The following is an 18866-nucleotide window of genomic DNA, read 5'->3' as shown; positions in this document are numbered from 1 at the left end:
CATGACACGGGGGAAGAGGCGGGGACGGGTGACACACTGCCAGGGACACGGGGGAAGCGGCGGGGACGGATGACACACTGCCGGGGACGGATGACACACCGGCCGGGGACACAGGGGAAGCAGCGGGGACGGATGACACACCGCCGGGGACACGGGGGAAGCAAATGGGACGGATGACTCACCGCCGGGGACACGGGGGAAGCGGCGGGGACAGATGACACACCGCCGGCACATGACATGGGGGAAGTGGCGGGGACAGATGACACACCGCCGGCACATGACACGGGGGAAGCGGCGGGGACAGATGACACACTGCCGGCACATGACACGGGGGAAGAGGCGGGGACAGATGACACACTGCCGGGGACACATGACACGGGGGAAGCGGCGGGGACGGATGACACACCGCCGGCACATGACACAGGGAAGCGGCGGGGACAGATGACACACTGCCGGCACATGACACGGGGGAAGTGGCGGGGACGGAAGACACACTGCCGGGGACACGGGGACGGATGACACACCGCCGGGGACACGGGGGAAGCGGCGGGGACGGCACGGTCGCTGACCATTTAAGTTGTAGTTGATGAGGAACGTTTCCACTCCCTCCTGCTGCTTCCTCAGGCCGAGCTGCGCCAGACTCTTACACAGAGGGGTCAGAGCGTTGGTGAAGCGCGCCGGCACCACGAACTCCAGCAGGTACGGCCAGAGGATCTGCAAAGGGGGACACAAGACACCCCGCCTAGAACACGCATCACAACTAATACCCCAAAACACCGCCGACCGGCCGCGCTCCGTACTCACGCCTGCCATGCGCTCCACGGTGGTGCTGATCAGGTACAGGGTGTTAATGCTGATCCGACGCACGCTCTCATCCGTCACGTCTTCACCCTCAGAATTCTGCCTCCGGAGCTGGGAAGCGTGGGCAATAAACACAAGGGGTTAAAAGGGCAGGAGGAGAATAGAGCGCTAACCCGGGCACGCTGGGCATTCGGCCACCTACCGTGGGCTCCGGGGACAGACAGCACAGGCGGATCAGGTACTCCAGCGCGACCTCGCCTCCCAGCTGCTCCAGGTAACCGTGGTGGGCCATGGCGCTAATGAGCTGAACCAGGGACCTCCGCACCTGCGAAGCGATAGAGGGGCCCCGTTAGGAGCCGGAGGGCCCGATACCGCAGCCACCTGCACATATAAGGCCACATTCAGCTCCGTATAACACCATTCCCTCGACCTCGGGGAACTCGGCACATACTGACCCGGTTACTGGTATCCTGCAGAGGCTGTCGCAGCGCCGCCAGGATCACTGGCTTCTTGGCCTCATCAACGACGCTGCGAAGACAAGCGATTAATCAGTGCGGACCCCCGGAGACCCAACTGCACCCCCAGATTCACAGGATGACCCCCCAAAGACAGGTCTCTCCCTCTTCAGCAAAGCCCCAAACCTCACAATCTAATGGAGACCCCGGGGGGCCGCACGGACTCTACCTCCCTCTGCCGTCTCTTGGAACAGGGCAGAAGGCGCAGTGTTTGCACCGGAATCCCCCCCCCCCAATGGGCAGAAGCGTGTACACAGGGCAGCGGCAGAGGGCAGCGCATGCGCACCGCGGATCCCGGGCGAGCGTGGAGTGTGAGTGGCGGTCTCTCACCGGCCGAGTTGATGACCTGCTTCAGGATGATCAGGGTCCCCACGCGCACTCTCGTGTTGCTGCTCTCCAGTTTGGGCAGAAGGAAGGTGAGGAGATGGTCGGGAAACCTGGCGGCTGCAGAAGAGAGCGAGGAACGGCGGCGAGACATCATCAACAACAAGAGTAACCCATCATAAAGCATAGAGAGAGACGGGGGAGAGAGACGGGGGAGAGAGACGGGGGAGAGAGAGACGGGGGAGAGAGAGACGGGGGAGAGAGAGACGGGGGAGAGAGAGACGGGGGAGAGAGAGACGGGGGAGAGAGAGACGGGGGAGAGAGAGACGGGGGAGAGAGAGACGGGGGAGAGAGAGACGGGGGAGAGAGAGACGGGGGAGAGAGAGACGGGGGAGAGAGAGACGGGGGAGAGAGAGAGCGAGAGAGAGGAGAGCGAGAGGCATTTAAATATATTAAGGGGTTTAATAAATGACAGGAGGGAAGCAGCCAATCGGTGACAGGAAATCTCTCTAATTGCAATCAATAGAAGAACTTTCCGGACACGGATCCGGGGCAGATAAAGAGGCAAATACATATCGGGGGAGGGGGTATTCTGCAGAATCCCCCCCATACATTTCCAAGTATGCACATAAACATTTAAAGGGACGGCGATCGCGTGAAGTAAGCCGGAGCCGGAGGGTAGCAACGGAAAGCCGGAACCACCTGCTGCTGTCGTGGCACTGCCCCTACCACCTCTGCCTGGCGTATGCGCCATGCGATTCCATTCCTCCCTGCACACTATCCCAATAACCCAGTTTACCAATAAACCTCTCTATCGGGGATCAACTGTCCAGACTGCGCCTCTGATCACAATGACACAGCAGCCCAGGGGCCACAGGGCCACCATCACAGGAGCAAGAGCACACCGGGGGGTGGGCATTACTTGGCTCCGAGGCCCCCAGCACACGCGGTGTGTATTATTTGGCCCCGTGGCCCCCAGCACACGCGGTGTGTATTATTTGGCCCCGTGATGCGCAGACTCTGCCCAGCGGGGCTTTCATGACAAACAGGTTTTAATGGAAAGCAAATAAATGCTGCAGTCAAAACGTTTCCCACGGAACTGCCCCGCGCGAGGGCAACAAGCCCCTGATGATACCGCGCACCGAGCCAAGGGAACTGCCCCGCGCGAGGGCAACAAGCCCCGATGATACCGTGCACCGAGCCGTGGGAACTGCCCCGCGCGAGGGCAACAAGCCCCTGATGATACCGCGCACCGAGCCGTGGGAACTGCCCCGTGTGAGGGCAAAAAGCCCATGACCCTAAGCCGAGAGTGGCAAATAAATAAGGGGGGCAGGGGTATTACCGGCAGCCCGGGGCAGTTACTCGGGGGGGGGTAAACGAATGTTGGGAACTGCCCCCAGTGCAGCCAGTAAATGACCCCCGAACGACTCACCCTGAGCCCCTTACCAAGAACGGTGAGACAGCGCAGGAGCTCGTTCTGGTTCCGCAGCAGGATCTGGGTGGAGGCGTCCAGCGTGGAGCAGATCTAAGGAGAGAGGGGTCAGGGGCCGGCCCCGGGGGCCAGTGTGCAGACATTATCGGGCAAATCACACTATAAATAAATATAGAACATGAGCGACCGGGTCTCCGGAGACACTCACCTGAGAATGTAACACCCCGAGTATGCACTCCATCTGAGTCTCCAGCGAGCGACTCTCATTACCAACCGAACTCTCCAGGATCTGACACAAGCTCTGGAACCAGAGAGGACGGCGAGGGTGAGTGAGGAGCAGGAACCCCGGACAGCACTCACTGAGTGAGACCCAAATCCTGAAAAAGCATCAGGAACCCTGCCCCAGCGGGTTAGCGGCTGCCTGTCCCCCCCCCCTTACCCTTACCTTGGTCACGTAGAAGGGCTCGACGTTCTTCTTATAGAGCGCGAGGATCCCGGGGAGCAGGCGGGGGAGGTGCTCCTCCAGCTTCTCGTTAGGAAGCAAATGGCTCATCGGCCCCAGAGCTTCGACCACAGCCAGCCTGACCTGCGAGAGAGCGGAGCGTCACGGACCGGCTGATCGCAGGAGGGACCGAGACAGCAGCCCGGGGGCCCGCGAGACGCAGAGACAGCAGCCCGGGGGCCCGCGAGACCCAGAGACAGCAGCCCGGGGGCCCGGGAGACGCAGAGACAGCAGCCGGGGGCCCGCGAGACGCAGAGACAGTAGCCCGGGGGCCCGCAGGACACAGAGACAGCAGCCGGGGGCCCGCGAGACGCCCGCGTCAGACCTCCACACCTTGGACTCTCTGTTCTGCAGCCAGTTGTTAAACAGCACGTCGTAGGCGCTGAAGATCTCGCTGGAGAAGGCGTCCTTCCTGACCGTGGGGTCCGGGGCCTTGTCCAGATTGGCCAGGTATTCCTGGATACTCTCTGAGAAATGCTGCAGAGCTGAAAGCAAAAACAGACCACCAGAACACTGATACCGTGACACACGAGAGACGCGGCAACGGGGACATAAAGACAAAACCCCTCCAACAGACCGCCGGAACACCAATACCGACACACACGAGAGAAACAGCAATGGGGACATAAAGACAAAACCCGTCCAACAGACCACCGGAACACCGATACCGACACACACGAGAGAGACGGCAACGGGGACATAAAGACAAAACCCGTCCAACAGACCACCGGAACACCGATACCGTCACACATGAGAGAGACGGCAACGGGACATAAAGACAAACCACGAAGACAAAACCCGTCCAACAGCCCCTGGCAGATTTACATGTATGTAAAACTACACGTAGCCCAGAAGCACGCAGCGGCTGAAATCCGGCAGGTCACGGCAGGCATCCACCCAGCTCTGTTCAAGGAGAACCTGGCAGGGGTTGCAGGTGAAGGATCTCCACGAGCTTCCCGCTCACCCAGCTGAGCTCCTCACCATCAGAACATAGCGTGCATGGGACGTCCAGAGCGAGCGGAGAACCCGAGTGCCGCTCAGACCTTTCCACCCGACTCACACTCACGCCTTAACGGGGTCTATCAGTCAGACCCCAACCACCTGGGCGCCGGGGGCCACTTACCCACACAGAAGACCGCTTTCATGGGGTCCTGCTTCGCCATGCCCAACATCGGCAGCATCGTACCGAGGATGGAGTTGAGGAAAGGCACCATGCCAAACACTGAGGGGAGAATATGGTGGGGTCACCTGGTTTGTAGGGACTCTAATAAAGAACATTACAGACTGTAAGCTCTTGGGGCCAGGGCCCTCCAGTCTGCTTAGATCTGCCATTCCGTGTACAGATTCTGTCAACTAAAAGACGATAATGTTTGAAGCCATCTCTACCCAGTTCTGCTCTGTCAGATATTTTATGAGGGAAAACATGTATTCCACATATATGTATTTTACATGAACACAAAATGGAGTCAGGGCCATTTTATTTTCTTTAGTCATGTAGTGATTATTTCTTTCTGTCTTTGTTCCTCTATAATGGAGAACAGAGAAGCGTTCATGTATAATGATGCTTCAGTGTATATGATCTAATTAATGTTATCTGCCATGAGAAAGTTAAGGAGTAGACACTGCAGATCCTGAGGAATGTAAATGGAATGGGGGATACATGGGAAGACCACCAAAGCCTAATTTACTACCTAGGAGGCAACGTCTGGAGATAAGGTGACCAAGGATAAATTCCTAACACATATGTAATGGTCTTAAGTTATTTCTTAGACCAGAGCGTCTCTCGCAGGTAAATTAAGAAATGACAACGGTGTAAATATGAGTAGAAATCCTAATTATAATGGGTAAAACCCACCGTTATGATTGGAGAATTCCAGCCAATAGGTGGAGGCTTTGATAATGAGCCCTGTCTTTAATAATTAAAGGACTCACCTTAAGAACTCACCCTAAAAACGCACCCTGGAACAGACAGACCCTGACGGACTCATTTACATTTACCCCAGAGAATTGGAATCTTAAGATCCTGGCACCATATTCCACTCTTGGAGTTACTTTGAGTTCTAACCTCTATAACTGGTAGAAAGTTATATTCTTTCCACTTAATTTCTTGCCACTGAACCTGGATTAATTTCTACAAGGACCGGTGGGACAACAGCAACAAGGGGTGGTAAATATAATTGTTTTATTATTCTGAATAGAGATGGATTTTGTCTTCTTCGTATAGAATTCCGTTTCTGGGAAATAGCAAGTATTTGACGTTATAGTATATGGCATTATTGTATATGGTGTTATAGTATATGGCATTATTGTATATGGCGTTATTGTATATGATATTATTGAATATGGTGTTATTGTATATGATATGATATTATTGTATATGGCGTTATTGTATATGGCGGCTTGTGAGATATAACCCGTGATAATAACAATAATGAAAAGGTATTTTTACCTGTAGATGAAGTTTGCATCTATTAGGAACTTCACTAATACTCTTATTATGTCATATTAGTTATATAATATATAGATAGAGTTAGTGATCTTTTTATTACCGCCCTGATTATTATTTTGGTTGCTGAGTGGGATGGGAGTTAATTGTGTGTTAGACTCATAAAGTAGTAATTCATATTGATAACTATCGATAATATACTGTATTTTGGATATACTGTAATTTGACATGTTTTAAGAACTTTGTGTTTTGTATTCTGCACTGTGTGACTCATATATGTATTTTATAAATTGTGTTTACAATAAATAATATTTTTGATTGATTATCGTTGTGATATATATCTAATTTGAATTATAATTTTCGGCGATCTGAAAGGATTTAGGATCGGAGATAAAATATAGGGAATCTCCTTAAATTAGTATTGTGGATGCGGTCCTACAATATTTGGTAGCGTCGTTATTTTGCGTGTGTGATAAAATATTGGTTTTGCCTATTTTGTCTCATTAATATCCCTAACAGCTCCCCGGCAGCAACAACAAAAGCCACCGATGAGCCATAGAATAGCCACCCAGAGAGGTCTCATCATTGCTGAGCTAGTCCATTAATGCATGGTGAAGCCTTCCAGCAGGGGTGGTAGAGGTGAACATGCACGAGGTCACGGCGCCAGCTTACCGTTAGCCACCGAGAGGTTGGCCAGGGTTTGGATGATGAAGAAGTGGGGAAGGACGCCCGGCTGGAACTTCAGGAGAACCTCCTCCATCACGCAGTTGATGAAGTTCCTCCCCACAGCCACGAGAACATTGCTGGCCGCCTGCTGCCACTCGAAGACGACGTCCTGGCAGGAGAAGGCAGGCGACGGTCAGACAGCACCACGAGGACTCGGGAAGCGACATCCACTCTGGGCGCCCCAGTCTAAAGGGACCCCTGGAGACCACAAACACCACTGGAGCTGGTCCCGCTCACCTTGGACTTGGTCATCTCACTTGAAGCCAGGGTGATCACCATCTTGGCGGTCTCTTTGCTCAGCGACGCGAGGTTGCTTTGCACCACCGTCTCCATGGCTCTCAGGATGATGGTGCGGTGCACATAGGAGAGCTGCGAGAAGAACATAACGGGGTGACCCCGGGGCACTTTACTCAATCCCTAAAACCCCGCCAGGCTTTTGGCCGCCAGCACCTTATCGTGTTGCCGCAGATAGGAATCGCAGGACTCGAGCACTTCGGAGGGCGCCGACTCCCCCATGAAGCACAGCGAGCTGTAGATCTGCTCTTGGACTTCAGGGTCCTTGTCGGTGGAGGCGTCCATGAGGGTGACCACAAGACCTGCGCGACACCAGTACGATCAGGGCGTGCACCCATAAAGGGTTAACCAACGTCACCCCCGGACCGGAGATATATTCCTGAACTATATATATATATATATATATATTTATATATTATACCCCCCCCACACACCAAATATCTTCAGCAAACCGTGGCCCGGGGCGGGTGCATTAACTACACGAGGACCTTACGCTTCACGCTGGAAGCCGCCATCTTTCTGGTGGGTTGAATGTCGAGTCCAGTTGGATGTTCCCCACGCATCCGACGGGGCGTCTCAGGGCAGGCGCTGGAGGACGAAGTGACCCCTTAGTGTCGGCTGACCGGGAGCCCCCGTCCCGCGGACCACGACAGGAGCCGGTTTCTAGGAAGACGGCATTTCATCGGCGAGATCCGACTGAACCCGGGAGTGAGGTCACCATCAAAATCTCCTCAGAGTAACGTCCTCTCTCCTACGGATCGTCTGTGACTCCAGAGAGTGACACCTGCCGAGCGAGCGAGACAGCGAGTGACACCTGCCGAGCGAGCGAGACAGCGAGTGATGTGAGAGACAAACAGTCACAAGATGTCAGTTATTCTGTGGTCTGCTATCCCTAACGGTCTCCTAAAACTACCACGCAGACTGTCGCTCCCGCGCAATGTCCCCCCCCCGGCGTCCCCCTCTCAGCCTCGCCCCTGCACACCACCGTAACCCCCCCTCCTGGCCTTGCCGCACACACCGCTGTCGCCCCCCCTGCCTGGCCCCACCCCTCTCAGCCCCGCCCCTGCACTCCACCGTCGCCCCTCTCAGCCTCGCTCCCCACCAGCTGACTAGTAAGTAAAGTCACACTCCTGACATTACTGCCAATAGAAGGGCAGCCAATCACACGAGCCGAGCCACACCGCAAAAAACACACGCCAGCTGGCCCCTCAGGGCTGTACACACCTGAGTGCAACCACACCGCCGGGGACAGGTAGCCCATATTACACACATAGAGGGGCCCCCGGTGACAGGTAGCCCATATTACACACACAGAGGGGCTCCCGGGGACAGGTAGCCCATATTACACACATGGAGGGGCCCCCGGAGACAGGTAGCCCATATTACACACATAGAGGGGCCCCCGGGGACAGGTAGCCCATATTAAACACATGGAGGTGCCCCGGAGACAGGTAGCCCATATTAAACACATGGAGGTGCCCCGGAGACAGGTAGCCCATATTACACACATAGAGGGGCCCCGGTGACAGGTAGCCCATATTACACACATGGAGGGGCTCCGGGGGACAGGTAGCCCATATTACACACATGGAGGGGCCCCGGTGACAGGTAGCCCATATTACACACATAGAGGGGCCCCCGGTGACAGGTAGCCCATATCACACACATAGAGGGGCCCCCGGTGACAGGTAGCCCATATTACACACATAGAGGGGCTCTGGGGGACAGGTAGCCCATATTACACACATAGAGGGGCTCTGGGGGACAGGTAGCCCATATTACACACATAGAGGGGCCCGGGTGACAGGTAGCCCATATTACACACATAGAGGGGCCCCCGGGGACAGGTAGCCCCTATTACACACATAGAGGTGCCCCGGTGACAGGTAGCCCATATTACACACATAGAGGGGCCCCCGGGGACAGGTAGCCCATATTACACACATGGAGGTGCCCCCAGGGACAGGTAGCCCATATTACACACATAGAGGGGCCCCGGTGACAGGTAGCCCATATTACACACATAGAGGGGCCCGGGTGACAGGTAGCCCATATTACACACATAGAGGGGCCCGGGTGACAGGTAGCCCATATTACACACAAAGAGGGGCCCCCGGGGACAGGTAGCCCCTATTACACACATAGAGGTGCCCCGGTGACAGGTAGCCCATATTACACACATAGAGGGGCCCCCGGGGACAGGTAGCCCATATTACACACGTGGAGGGGCCCCCAGGGACAGGTAGCCCATATCACACACATAGAGGTGCCCCCAGGGACAGGTAGCCCGTATTAGAGCCCCACGCTCCAGAGCCGCACCCCACTTCCCACTCACCTGTTCCCGGGTCTGAGTCGGACTGTGACAGCAGCTGAGTCGAGTCATGTGATCCATTAGCAAAGGCCTCTAATTGGCAGATACGTTAAAGGGGCGGAGCTAAGCTGTCAGCTCCAAAGCACGAGAAAGGGCTCGAGGCGATGTGTTGATATGAGTCATGTGACTGGTTAGAGACAGCACTGCCCCTAGTGGGAGCGATGAGAGGTGTCGCTGAGCGAGATGACTCGGTGCGCCATATTGTTGGTGGGATCCAATGCCGTATATAGAGTGCCCAGAACTACCTGTCGCCAGACAGAGTCTACTTTGCGCCATTTTATTGGAGGTATAAGCGCTGCATGTATTTGCACTAGGAGGGCTGAATCCTCACAAACTATCCCACACAGTCTGTCATGAGCTGAGGGTACTTTGGGCCACTGTCTGTTGAAGTAGTAAAACCCTGACAGATTAATAAAACTGCCCCTGCCCAGAGCATGGTCCACGGGATAAATACTGTAATGGAGCTGACGCGGTAATGCAGATTGTCAATTTTACATGTGTCTAATAAAGCTGTCCATGTTGACAGCAGCAAACACCCCCCCCCCGTTGGCGCATGCGCACTAACCATGGCCTGCTGCTTTACTTGCGCTTTCGGTGTGGTGTGACAGTGACTGTCTTCGGCTCTGCTGGGTATGAAGTTACCGGAGGGCCGCGGGCGGAGGAGGCAAGGGCCCAGGTAAAACCGAGTTGGAGTAACCGTGTAGGGCCTGATGGGCACGTTCTGCATTGGTATAGTTTGGGTTATAAGGACGAGATTAGCTATAGGGGGCCGGAGAGTATATAATATAATATAATATAATATAATGAGGAATATACAGGATATACCGGGTTATAAGGACGGGATTAGTTATACGGGCCGGAGAGTATATAATATATAATATGAGGAATATACAGGACATACCGGGTTATAAGGACGGGATTAGTTATACGGCCGGAGAGTATATAATATATAATATGAGGAATATACAGGGATATAACGGGTTATAAGGACGGGATTAGTTATACGGCCGGAGAGTATATAATATATAATATGAGGAATATACAGGATATAACGGGTTATAAGGACGGGATTAGTTATACGGGCCGGAGAGTATATAATATATAATATGAGGAATATACAGGACATACCGGGTTATAAGGACGGGATTAGTTATACGGCCGGAGAGTATATAATATATAATATGAGGAATATACAGGGATATAACGGGTTATAAGGACGGGATTAGTTATACGGGCCGGAGAGTATATAATATATAATATGAGGAATAAACAGGATATAACGGGTTATAAGGACGGGATTAGTTATACGGCCGGAGAGTATATAATATGAGGAATATACAGGGATATAACGGGTTATAAGGACGGGATTAGTTATACGGCCGGAGAGTATATAATATATGATATGAGGAATATACAGGATATAACGGGTTATAAGGATGGGTTTAGTTATACGGCTGGAGAGTATATAATATATAATATGAGGAATATACAGGATATAACGGGTTATAAGGACGGGATTAGTTATACGGCCGGAGAGTATATAATATATAATATGAGGAATATACAGGGATATAACGGGTTATAAGGACGGGATTAGTTATACGGGCCGGAGAGTATATAATATATAATATGAGGAATATACAGTGATATAACGGGTTATAAGGACGGGATTAGTTATACGGCCGGAGAGTATATAATATATAATATGAGGAATATACAGGATATAATGGGTTATAAGGATGGGATTAGTTATACGGGGGGGTAGAGTATATAATATATAATATGAGGAATATACAGGATATAACGGGTTATAAGGACGGGATTAGTTATACGGGGGGGTAGAGTATATAATATATAATATGAGGAATATACAGGATATAATGGGTTATAAGGACGGGATTAGTTATACGGGGGAGAGTATATAATATATAATATGAGGAATATACAGGGATATAACGGGTTATAAGGACGGGATTAGTTATACGGGGGAGAGTATATAATATATAATATGAGGAATATACAGGGATATACGGGGTTATAAGGACGGGATTAGTTATACGGCCGGAGAGTATATAATATATAATATGAGGAATATACAGGGATATAACGGGTTATAAGGACGGGATTAGTTATACGGCCGGAGAGTATATAATATATCATATGAGGAATATACAGGATATAATGGGTTATAAGGACGGGATTAGTTATACGGCCGGAGAGTATATAATATATAATATGAGGAATATACAGGGATATAACGGGTTATAAGGATGGGATTAGTTATACGGGGGGGGTATATAATATATAATATGAGGAATATACAGGATATAACGGGTTATAAGGACGGGATTAGTTATACGGGGGGAGAGTATATAATATATAATATGAGGAATATACAGGATATAACGGGTTATAAGGCCGGGATTCGTTATACGGCTGGAGAGTATATAATATATAATATGAGGAATATACAGGATATAACGGGTTATAAGGACGGGATTAGTTATACGGCCAGAGAGTATATAATATATAATATGAGGAATATACGGGGATATAACGGGTTATAATGACGGGATTAGTTATACGGTCGGAGAGTATATAATATATAATATGAGCAATATACAGGGATATAACGGGTTATAAGGACAGGATTAGTTATACGGCCGGAGAGTATATAATATATAATATGAGGAATATACAGGGATATAACGGGTTATAAGGACGGGATTAGTTGTATGGCCGGAGAGTATATAATCTATAATTTGAGGAATATACAGGGATATAACGGGTTATAAGGACGGGATTAGTTATACGGGGGGAGAGTATATAATATATAATATGAGGAATATACAGGATATAACGGGTTATAAGGACGGGATTATTTATACGGCCGGAGAGTATATAATATACCGTATTTGCTCGATTATAAGACGACCCCGATTATAAGACGACCCCCCAAAATCAAAATATTAATTTAGGAAAAAAACAAAAAGCCTGAATATAAGACGACCCTATAGGAAAAAAGTTTTACCAGTAAATATTAATTCATGTAAATTATTTTTTCATGTTTAATAAAAGCTATGATTGAGAAAAATATATTTTTTAAATTTCCTTTTATTTGCCAACCTGCCCCCCCCAGTTATGCCACTCTGCCCCCAGAAATGCTTTATACCCCCCTATTTGCCACTCTGCCCCATGATATGCCTTATACCCCTATATGCCACTCTGGCATATAGGGGGTTAAAAGGCATATCATGGGGCTGAGTGGCATATAGGGGGTTAAAATGCATTTCTGGAGGTATATAGGCATATCATGGGGCTGAGTGGCATATAGGGGGTTAAAATGCATTTCTGGAGGTCCAGAAATGCATTTTAACCCCCTATATGCCACTCAGCCCCATGATATGCCTTTTAACCCAGCATGTACTGGCTGCCTTGGCTTGATAGGAGTGTGATTGCTGTTAGCAGTTTGATATATATATATATATATATATATATATATATCAAACTGCTAACAGCAATCACACTCCTATCAAGCCAAGGCAGCCAGTACATGCTGGAACCTGGGGATGATAGTAGTGGGATTACAGCCTCCCTATGCCATGCTACAACCCCCGCCCCCCTTACACATCCATGCTATCACACACAAACACATTTAAATACTCATTCATTCCATTAATCACACATACTTCACACATTAAACACACATTAATCACACATACTTACCCAAAAACCCTCCCCCACCCCCTTACCTGAACTGCAGATCTCTCACTCGAAGACTTCTGCAGGGGATCGGCTGTAGAGCAACTTCTCTGGCCCCGCCCCCAGAGGAGGGAGGGGGAGATAGAGCTCTGTGAGGACGCTGCAAGCTTCCTGTCCTCCTGCTTCTAACAGAAGAGACGCTGCTCGCGACCGGTAAGCAGCATGGCCCCAGCAGACATTTTTTGGGGGGTCTGAGAAGACGACCCCGATTATAAGACGAGGGGTATTTTTCAGAGCATTTGCTCTGGAAAAAACCTCGTCTTATAATCGAGCAAATACGGTATAATATGAGGAATATACAGGGATATAACGGGTTATAAGGACGGGATTAGTTATACGGGCCGGAGAGTATATAATATATAATATGAGGAATATACAGGGATATACCGAGTTATAAGGATGGGATTAGTTATACAGGGGTAGAGTATATAATATGAGGAATATACAGGATATAACGGGTTATAAGGACGGGATTAGTTATACGGGGGAGAGTATATAATATATAATATGAGGAATATACAGGATATAACGGGTTATAAGGACGGGATTAGTTATACGGGGGGGAGAGTATATAATATATAATATGAGGAATATACAGGATATAACGGGTTATAAGGCCGGGATTCGTTATACGGCTGGAGAGTATATAATATATAATATGAGGAATATACGGGGATATAACGGGTTATAAGGACGGGATTAGTTATACGGCCGGAGAGTATATAATATATAATATGAGGAATATACAGGATATACCGGGTTATAAGGACGGGATTAGTTATACGGCCGGAGAGTATATAATATGAGGAATATACAGGATATAACGGGTTATAAGGACGGGATTAGTTATACGGGGGGAGAGTATATAATATATAATATGAGGAATATACAGGGATATAACGGGTTATAAGGACGGGATTTGTTATACAGGGGGAGAGTATATAATATATAATATGAGGAATATACAGGATATAACGGGTTATAAGGACGGGATTAGTTATACGGGGGGAGAGTATATAATATATAATATGAGGAATATACAGGGATATAACGGGTTATAAGGCCGGGATTAGTTATACGGGGGAGAGTATATAATATATAGTATGAGGAATATACAGGATATAACGGGTTATAAGGACGGGATTTGTTATACAGGGGGAGAGTATATAATATATAATATGAGGAATATACAGGATATAACGGGTTATAAGGACGGGATTAGTTATACGGGGGGAGAGTATATAATATATAATATGAGGAATATACAGGGATATAACGGGTTATAAGGACGGGATTAGTTATACGGGGGAGAGTATATAATATATAATATGAGGAATATACAGGATATAACGGGTTATAAGGACGGGATTAGTTATACGGGGGGAGAGTATATAATATATAATATGAGGAATATACAGGATATACCGGGTTATAAGGACGGGATTAGTTATACGGCCGGAGAGTATATAATATATAATATGAGGAATATACAGGATATAACGGGTTATAAGGACGGGATTAGTTATACGGGGGGAGAGTATATAATATATAATATGAGGAATATACAGAGATATAACGGGTTATAAAGACGGGATTAGTTATACTGCCGGGGAGTATATAATATGAGGAATATACAGGGATATAACGGGTTATAAGGACGGGATTAGTTATACGGGGGAGAGTATATAATATATAATATGAGGAATATACAGGATATAACGGGTTATAAAGACGGGATTAGTTATACTGCCGGGGAGTATATAATATATAATATGAGGAATATACAGGGATATAACGGGTTATAAGGACGGGATTGGATGATGGGGGGGTGTTGAGAAATGGGGTGAACCTGGGTTTTTTTGTTTAATCTAAATCATTTACTCATTTGCGTGAGGGGAGGTCACAGATTTTTATCGTATGTCTGTTATATGTTTTTTGTTCTTTTAGGCTGTCTCCTCCCAGCCGCCCGGACTCGTCAGTCACCAAACGACGCTTTGCAGAGAGAGATGGGTAGGTGGCCGGGAAACGCGTGCCGAGCCCTCCGTGTGGCCGTTTGATGAAGATGCCGCGTCTTCATCGTCTCCCCTCACGCGTTCCTTGTTCTCTGTCTCGCTCAGGGGTCCAGCGATGAAGTTGTTTCTGTCTGAGGATGCGGTCACGGCTCGCTTACAGCGCCTCAGCCTGGACAACGACCACAACTACGGGAACGGCGGCTTCCCCGGGACCTTCCCCGAAAAGGGAGCCCTGCTGTGCGATGCCACGTAAGCCGGGATTGGGGGAAGAGGGAGATGAAGAGTCTTCTCTGTCTGTCACATTCTCCCTGCCGGAGTGTCTCTTATTCTAAGCTCCTCTGTACGTCTCCTCAGGTCCTCAGACAGAGATTCGGATGATCCGGATGATCAGACGGTTCTCGTTGACCCGGGAGAGTTCTGCATGTCCGGCTCGAGCGTTCTCAGCGTCTGCCCCCTGCTGGAGGAAAGTCTGCGAGACCCCCGTCCCGGAAATATCCTGCCTGAGAGACTGCTGCAGTCACTGTAAGTAAACTCACTGCCGGTACATGCGCAGCACATTACCACGCATGTCCGTGTATTCATTACATGCTCTGTATGTGTGCGCGGAACATCCCCACCCGTGTCTGCACATCCGTCACATGCTCTGTTAATGCAGATGATACCCCGCCCCGTGTCCGTGTGTCAGTATACATGGTGTTTGTCTGTGATTCCCGCCCCATGTCTGCACATCTGTCACATGCTCTGTTAATGCAGATACTCCCCCCCCGTGTCCGTTTGTCTGTGATTCCCGCCCCGTGTCTGCACATCTGTCACATGCTCTGTTAATGCAGATACCCCCCCCCCGTGTCCGTTTGTCTGTGATTCCCGCCCCGTGTCTGCACATCCGTCACATGCTCTGTTAATGCAGATACTCCCCCCCCCCCGTGTCCGTGTGTCAGTATACATGGTGTTTGTCTGTGATTCCCGCCCCGTGTCTGCACGTTCCTCGGGTGTTGTGCTGATTATTTTGATGATTAATGAGAGGAGTAAATAAGGGAATGGGGTAAAATCTCTATATACCCCAGCTACAGGATTTAACCCCGCCGTTCCCCCAGGTCCACCCCCTGTATGGATCTGGTTCTGTGGTCCCCGCCGGACAGCGATATCCAGAAGCTTCTTCGCTCGTTGACTGGTCTTCCGGAACCGACCCCAGAGAAGGTGCCGGGGAGACGGTCAGAGCTGGCAGACAATATGGAAATGTGACCTGATCCCGGAGTGTGAGGAACGCTATCTGGGGAGGACCAAGGAGCTCAGAGTCGGCCAGGAGAGGAAAACGTGCCACCGGAAGGAGGCGCATGGGCTGACGGGCATAACCGGGGCGTAACGTCATACAGTGAGATTCTGGCGCGTGTGAGGAGGTGCCGGGATCCTCTATTCCAGTCATTTGTTTACATGCTGTTGTAGTTTACAGCTTCACTAGAATTATATTCCCCCCACACTATGGGGCGACACAGCCAGGAGGGAGTTATGGGACACCGAGGCAGCCCCTCCCACTGCAGGGTGACACAGCCAGGAGGGAGTTATGGGACATGGAGGCAGCCCCTCCCACTGCAGGGTGACACAGAGAGAAGGGAGTTATGAGACATGGAGGCAGCCCCTCCCACTGCAGGGTGACACAGCGAGAAGGGAGTTATGGGACATGGAGGCAGCCCCTCCCACTGCAGGGTGACACAGCGAGAAGGGAGTTATGGGACATGGAGTCTGCTCCTCCCACTGCAGGGTGACACAGCGAGAAGGGAGTTATGGGACATGGAGGCAGACCCTCCCACTGCAGGGTGACACAGCGAGAAGGGAGTTATGGGACACCGAGGCAACCCCTCCCACTGCAGGGTGACACAGCGAGAAGGGAGTTATGGGACATGGAGGCAGCCCCTCCCACTACAGGGTGACACAGCGAGAAAGGAGTTATGGGACATGGAGTCTGCTCCTCCCACTGCAGGGTGACACAGCGAGAAGGGAGTTAGGGGTCACCGAGGCAGCTCCTCCCATTTCAGTGACACAGGCAGAAGGGAGTTATGGGGCATGGAGTCTGCCCCTCCCCCTGCAGGGTGACACAGGCAGAAAGGGAGTTATGGGATACACGGCCGAGCGGCAGATCCAGAGAAGGAGGAGAGTACGCGGCTCCAGGCCGGGAGGGCAGGAAAGGGAATTATCCGGCAGGAAACGGGTTATTCTGTAACGATTTCATTGTGAATTCAAATAAAAAAGAAATCAAATCATCCATAATTATTATTTATTAAAAAACAGCAAATTCAGCGACTTTTTATCTAATCTGTTTAGTGCGTCGTCTCCTGACAGACCTTTCTACTTCTCACCTGTTTGCGCTGCACATGCCGTAGTGTATACGAGCCGGCCCCTGTATAATGTATAGTGAAATGAGTGAGCCGGCCCCTGTATAATGTATAGATAAATCAGTGAGCTGGCCCCTGTATAATGTATAGATAAATCAGTGACCGGCCCCCTGTATAATGTATAGGTAAATCAGTGAGCCGGCCCCTGTATAATGTATAGATAAATCAGTGAGCTGGCCCCTGTATAATGTATAGATAAATCAGTGACCGGCCCCCTGTATAATGTATAGGTAAATCAGTGACCGGCCCCCGTATAATGTATAGATAAATCAGTGACCGGCCCCCTGTATAATGTATAGATAAATCAGTGACCGGCCCCCTGTATAATGTATAGATAAATCAGCGACCTGGCCCCTGTATAATGTATAGATAAATCAGCGAGCTGGCCCCTGTATAATGTATAGATAAATCAGTGACTGGCCCCCTGTATAATGTATAGATAAATCCGTGACCAGCCCCCTGGATAATGTATAGATAAATCAGCGAGCCGGCCCCTGTATAATGTATAGATAAATCAGTGAGCCGGCCCCCTGTATAATGTATAGATAAATCAGTGAGCCAGCCCCTGTATAATGTATAGATAAATCCGTGACCACCCCCTGTATAATGTATAGATAAATCAGTGACCGGCCCGTGTATAATGTATAGATAAATCAGTGAGCCGACCCCTGTATAATGTATAGTTAAACATGTCGGGTGAAGCTCCTGGATTGGCCCCTTCGTCAGGCGCAGTGAGGTCATGGAGATGATCTCCTGACTCGCGGGGTAGCTAGAGGCTGATGATGTTAACGATGATGTCATTGTGCATCACCAGCAGCAAACTGAATAAACTCACCAGAAATGGAGTCTCTTGTGCACCATTTTATTCTTACAGATTCTGCAGCGCTGTACAATAGATAACGGCATAGAGACGGCGCAGGTCCAGCGCACGGGAGCTTACGCTTAGCTACGCGGTCCGGAGCCTCTCCTGGGGGATGTGAGGAGTGGGGGTTAGCGTGCCTTACTTACTGAACACGGATCAGAAAGAGGCTCAAACCCCCCCCCCATCTGTATGGGGGGGCAGCTACAGCCAGCGGGGTCTATTCACTAACTATCCTTGCTTCGCTATTCAGTATGAAGGGCCGACTCTGGCAGGTTTCTCCAGCAACAGGGGCCCTGAATGCTGTGAGGGGAAGCCTCTCTAAATTAACTATACATTACGCAGGGCTGGCCAAGCTCTTACTGCAACAGAAGCTCACTGGGGCCGGCCCTTCATAATGTATGAAGTCAACAGAGTATATAGAAAGATTGG

General features: G+C 49.9%; 1 protein-coding gene across 1 annotated transcript in view; it reads right to left on the bottom strand.

Moving 5' to 3' along the window:
- The window catches only part of MROH1 (maestro heat like repeat family member 1), a 28495-nt gene extending 20917 nt beyond the window's left edge, over positions 1-7578 (bottom strand). The window contains 16 exon segments of the mRNA XM_053467939.1: positions 183-449; positions 496-714; positions 805-912; positions 1004-1126; positions 1257-1321; positions 1324-1329; positions 1647-1760; positions 3087-3165; positions 3281-3373; positions 3518-3658; positions 3908-4059; positions 4698-4796; positions 6693-6855; positions 6984-7115; positions 7197-7342; positions 7534-7578. Of these exon segments, the coding sequence (XP_053323914.1) occupies positions 183-449; positions 496-714; positions 805-912; positions 1004-1126; positions 1257-1321; positions 1324-1329; positions 1647-1760; positions 3087-3165; positions 3281-3373; positions 3518-3658; positions 3908-4059; positions 4698-4796; positions 6693-6855; positions 6984-7115; positions 7197-7342; positions 7534-7555 (1929 nt within the window). The 5' untranslated portion in view covers positions 7556-7578.
- Between the last annotated feature and the right edge of the window lie 11288 nt (positions 7579-18866).

Source organism: Spea bombifrons, chromosome 5 (assembly GCF_027358695.1).
Source record: "Spea bombifrons isolate aSpeBom1 chromosome 5, aSpeBom1.2.pri, whole genome shotgun sequence".
In the NCBI taxonomy this organism is placed as follows: Eukaryota; Metazoa; Chordata; class Amphibia; order Anura; family Pelobatidae; genus Spea; species Spea bombifrons.
This window is presented reverse-complemented; position numbering and strand designations above follow the sequence as displayed.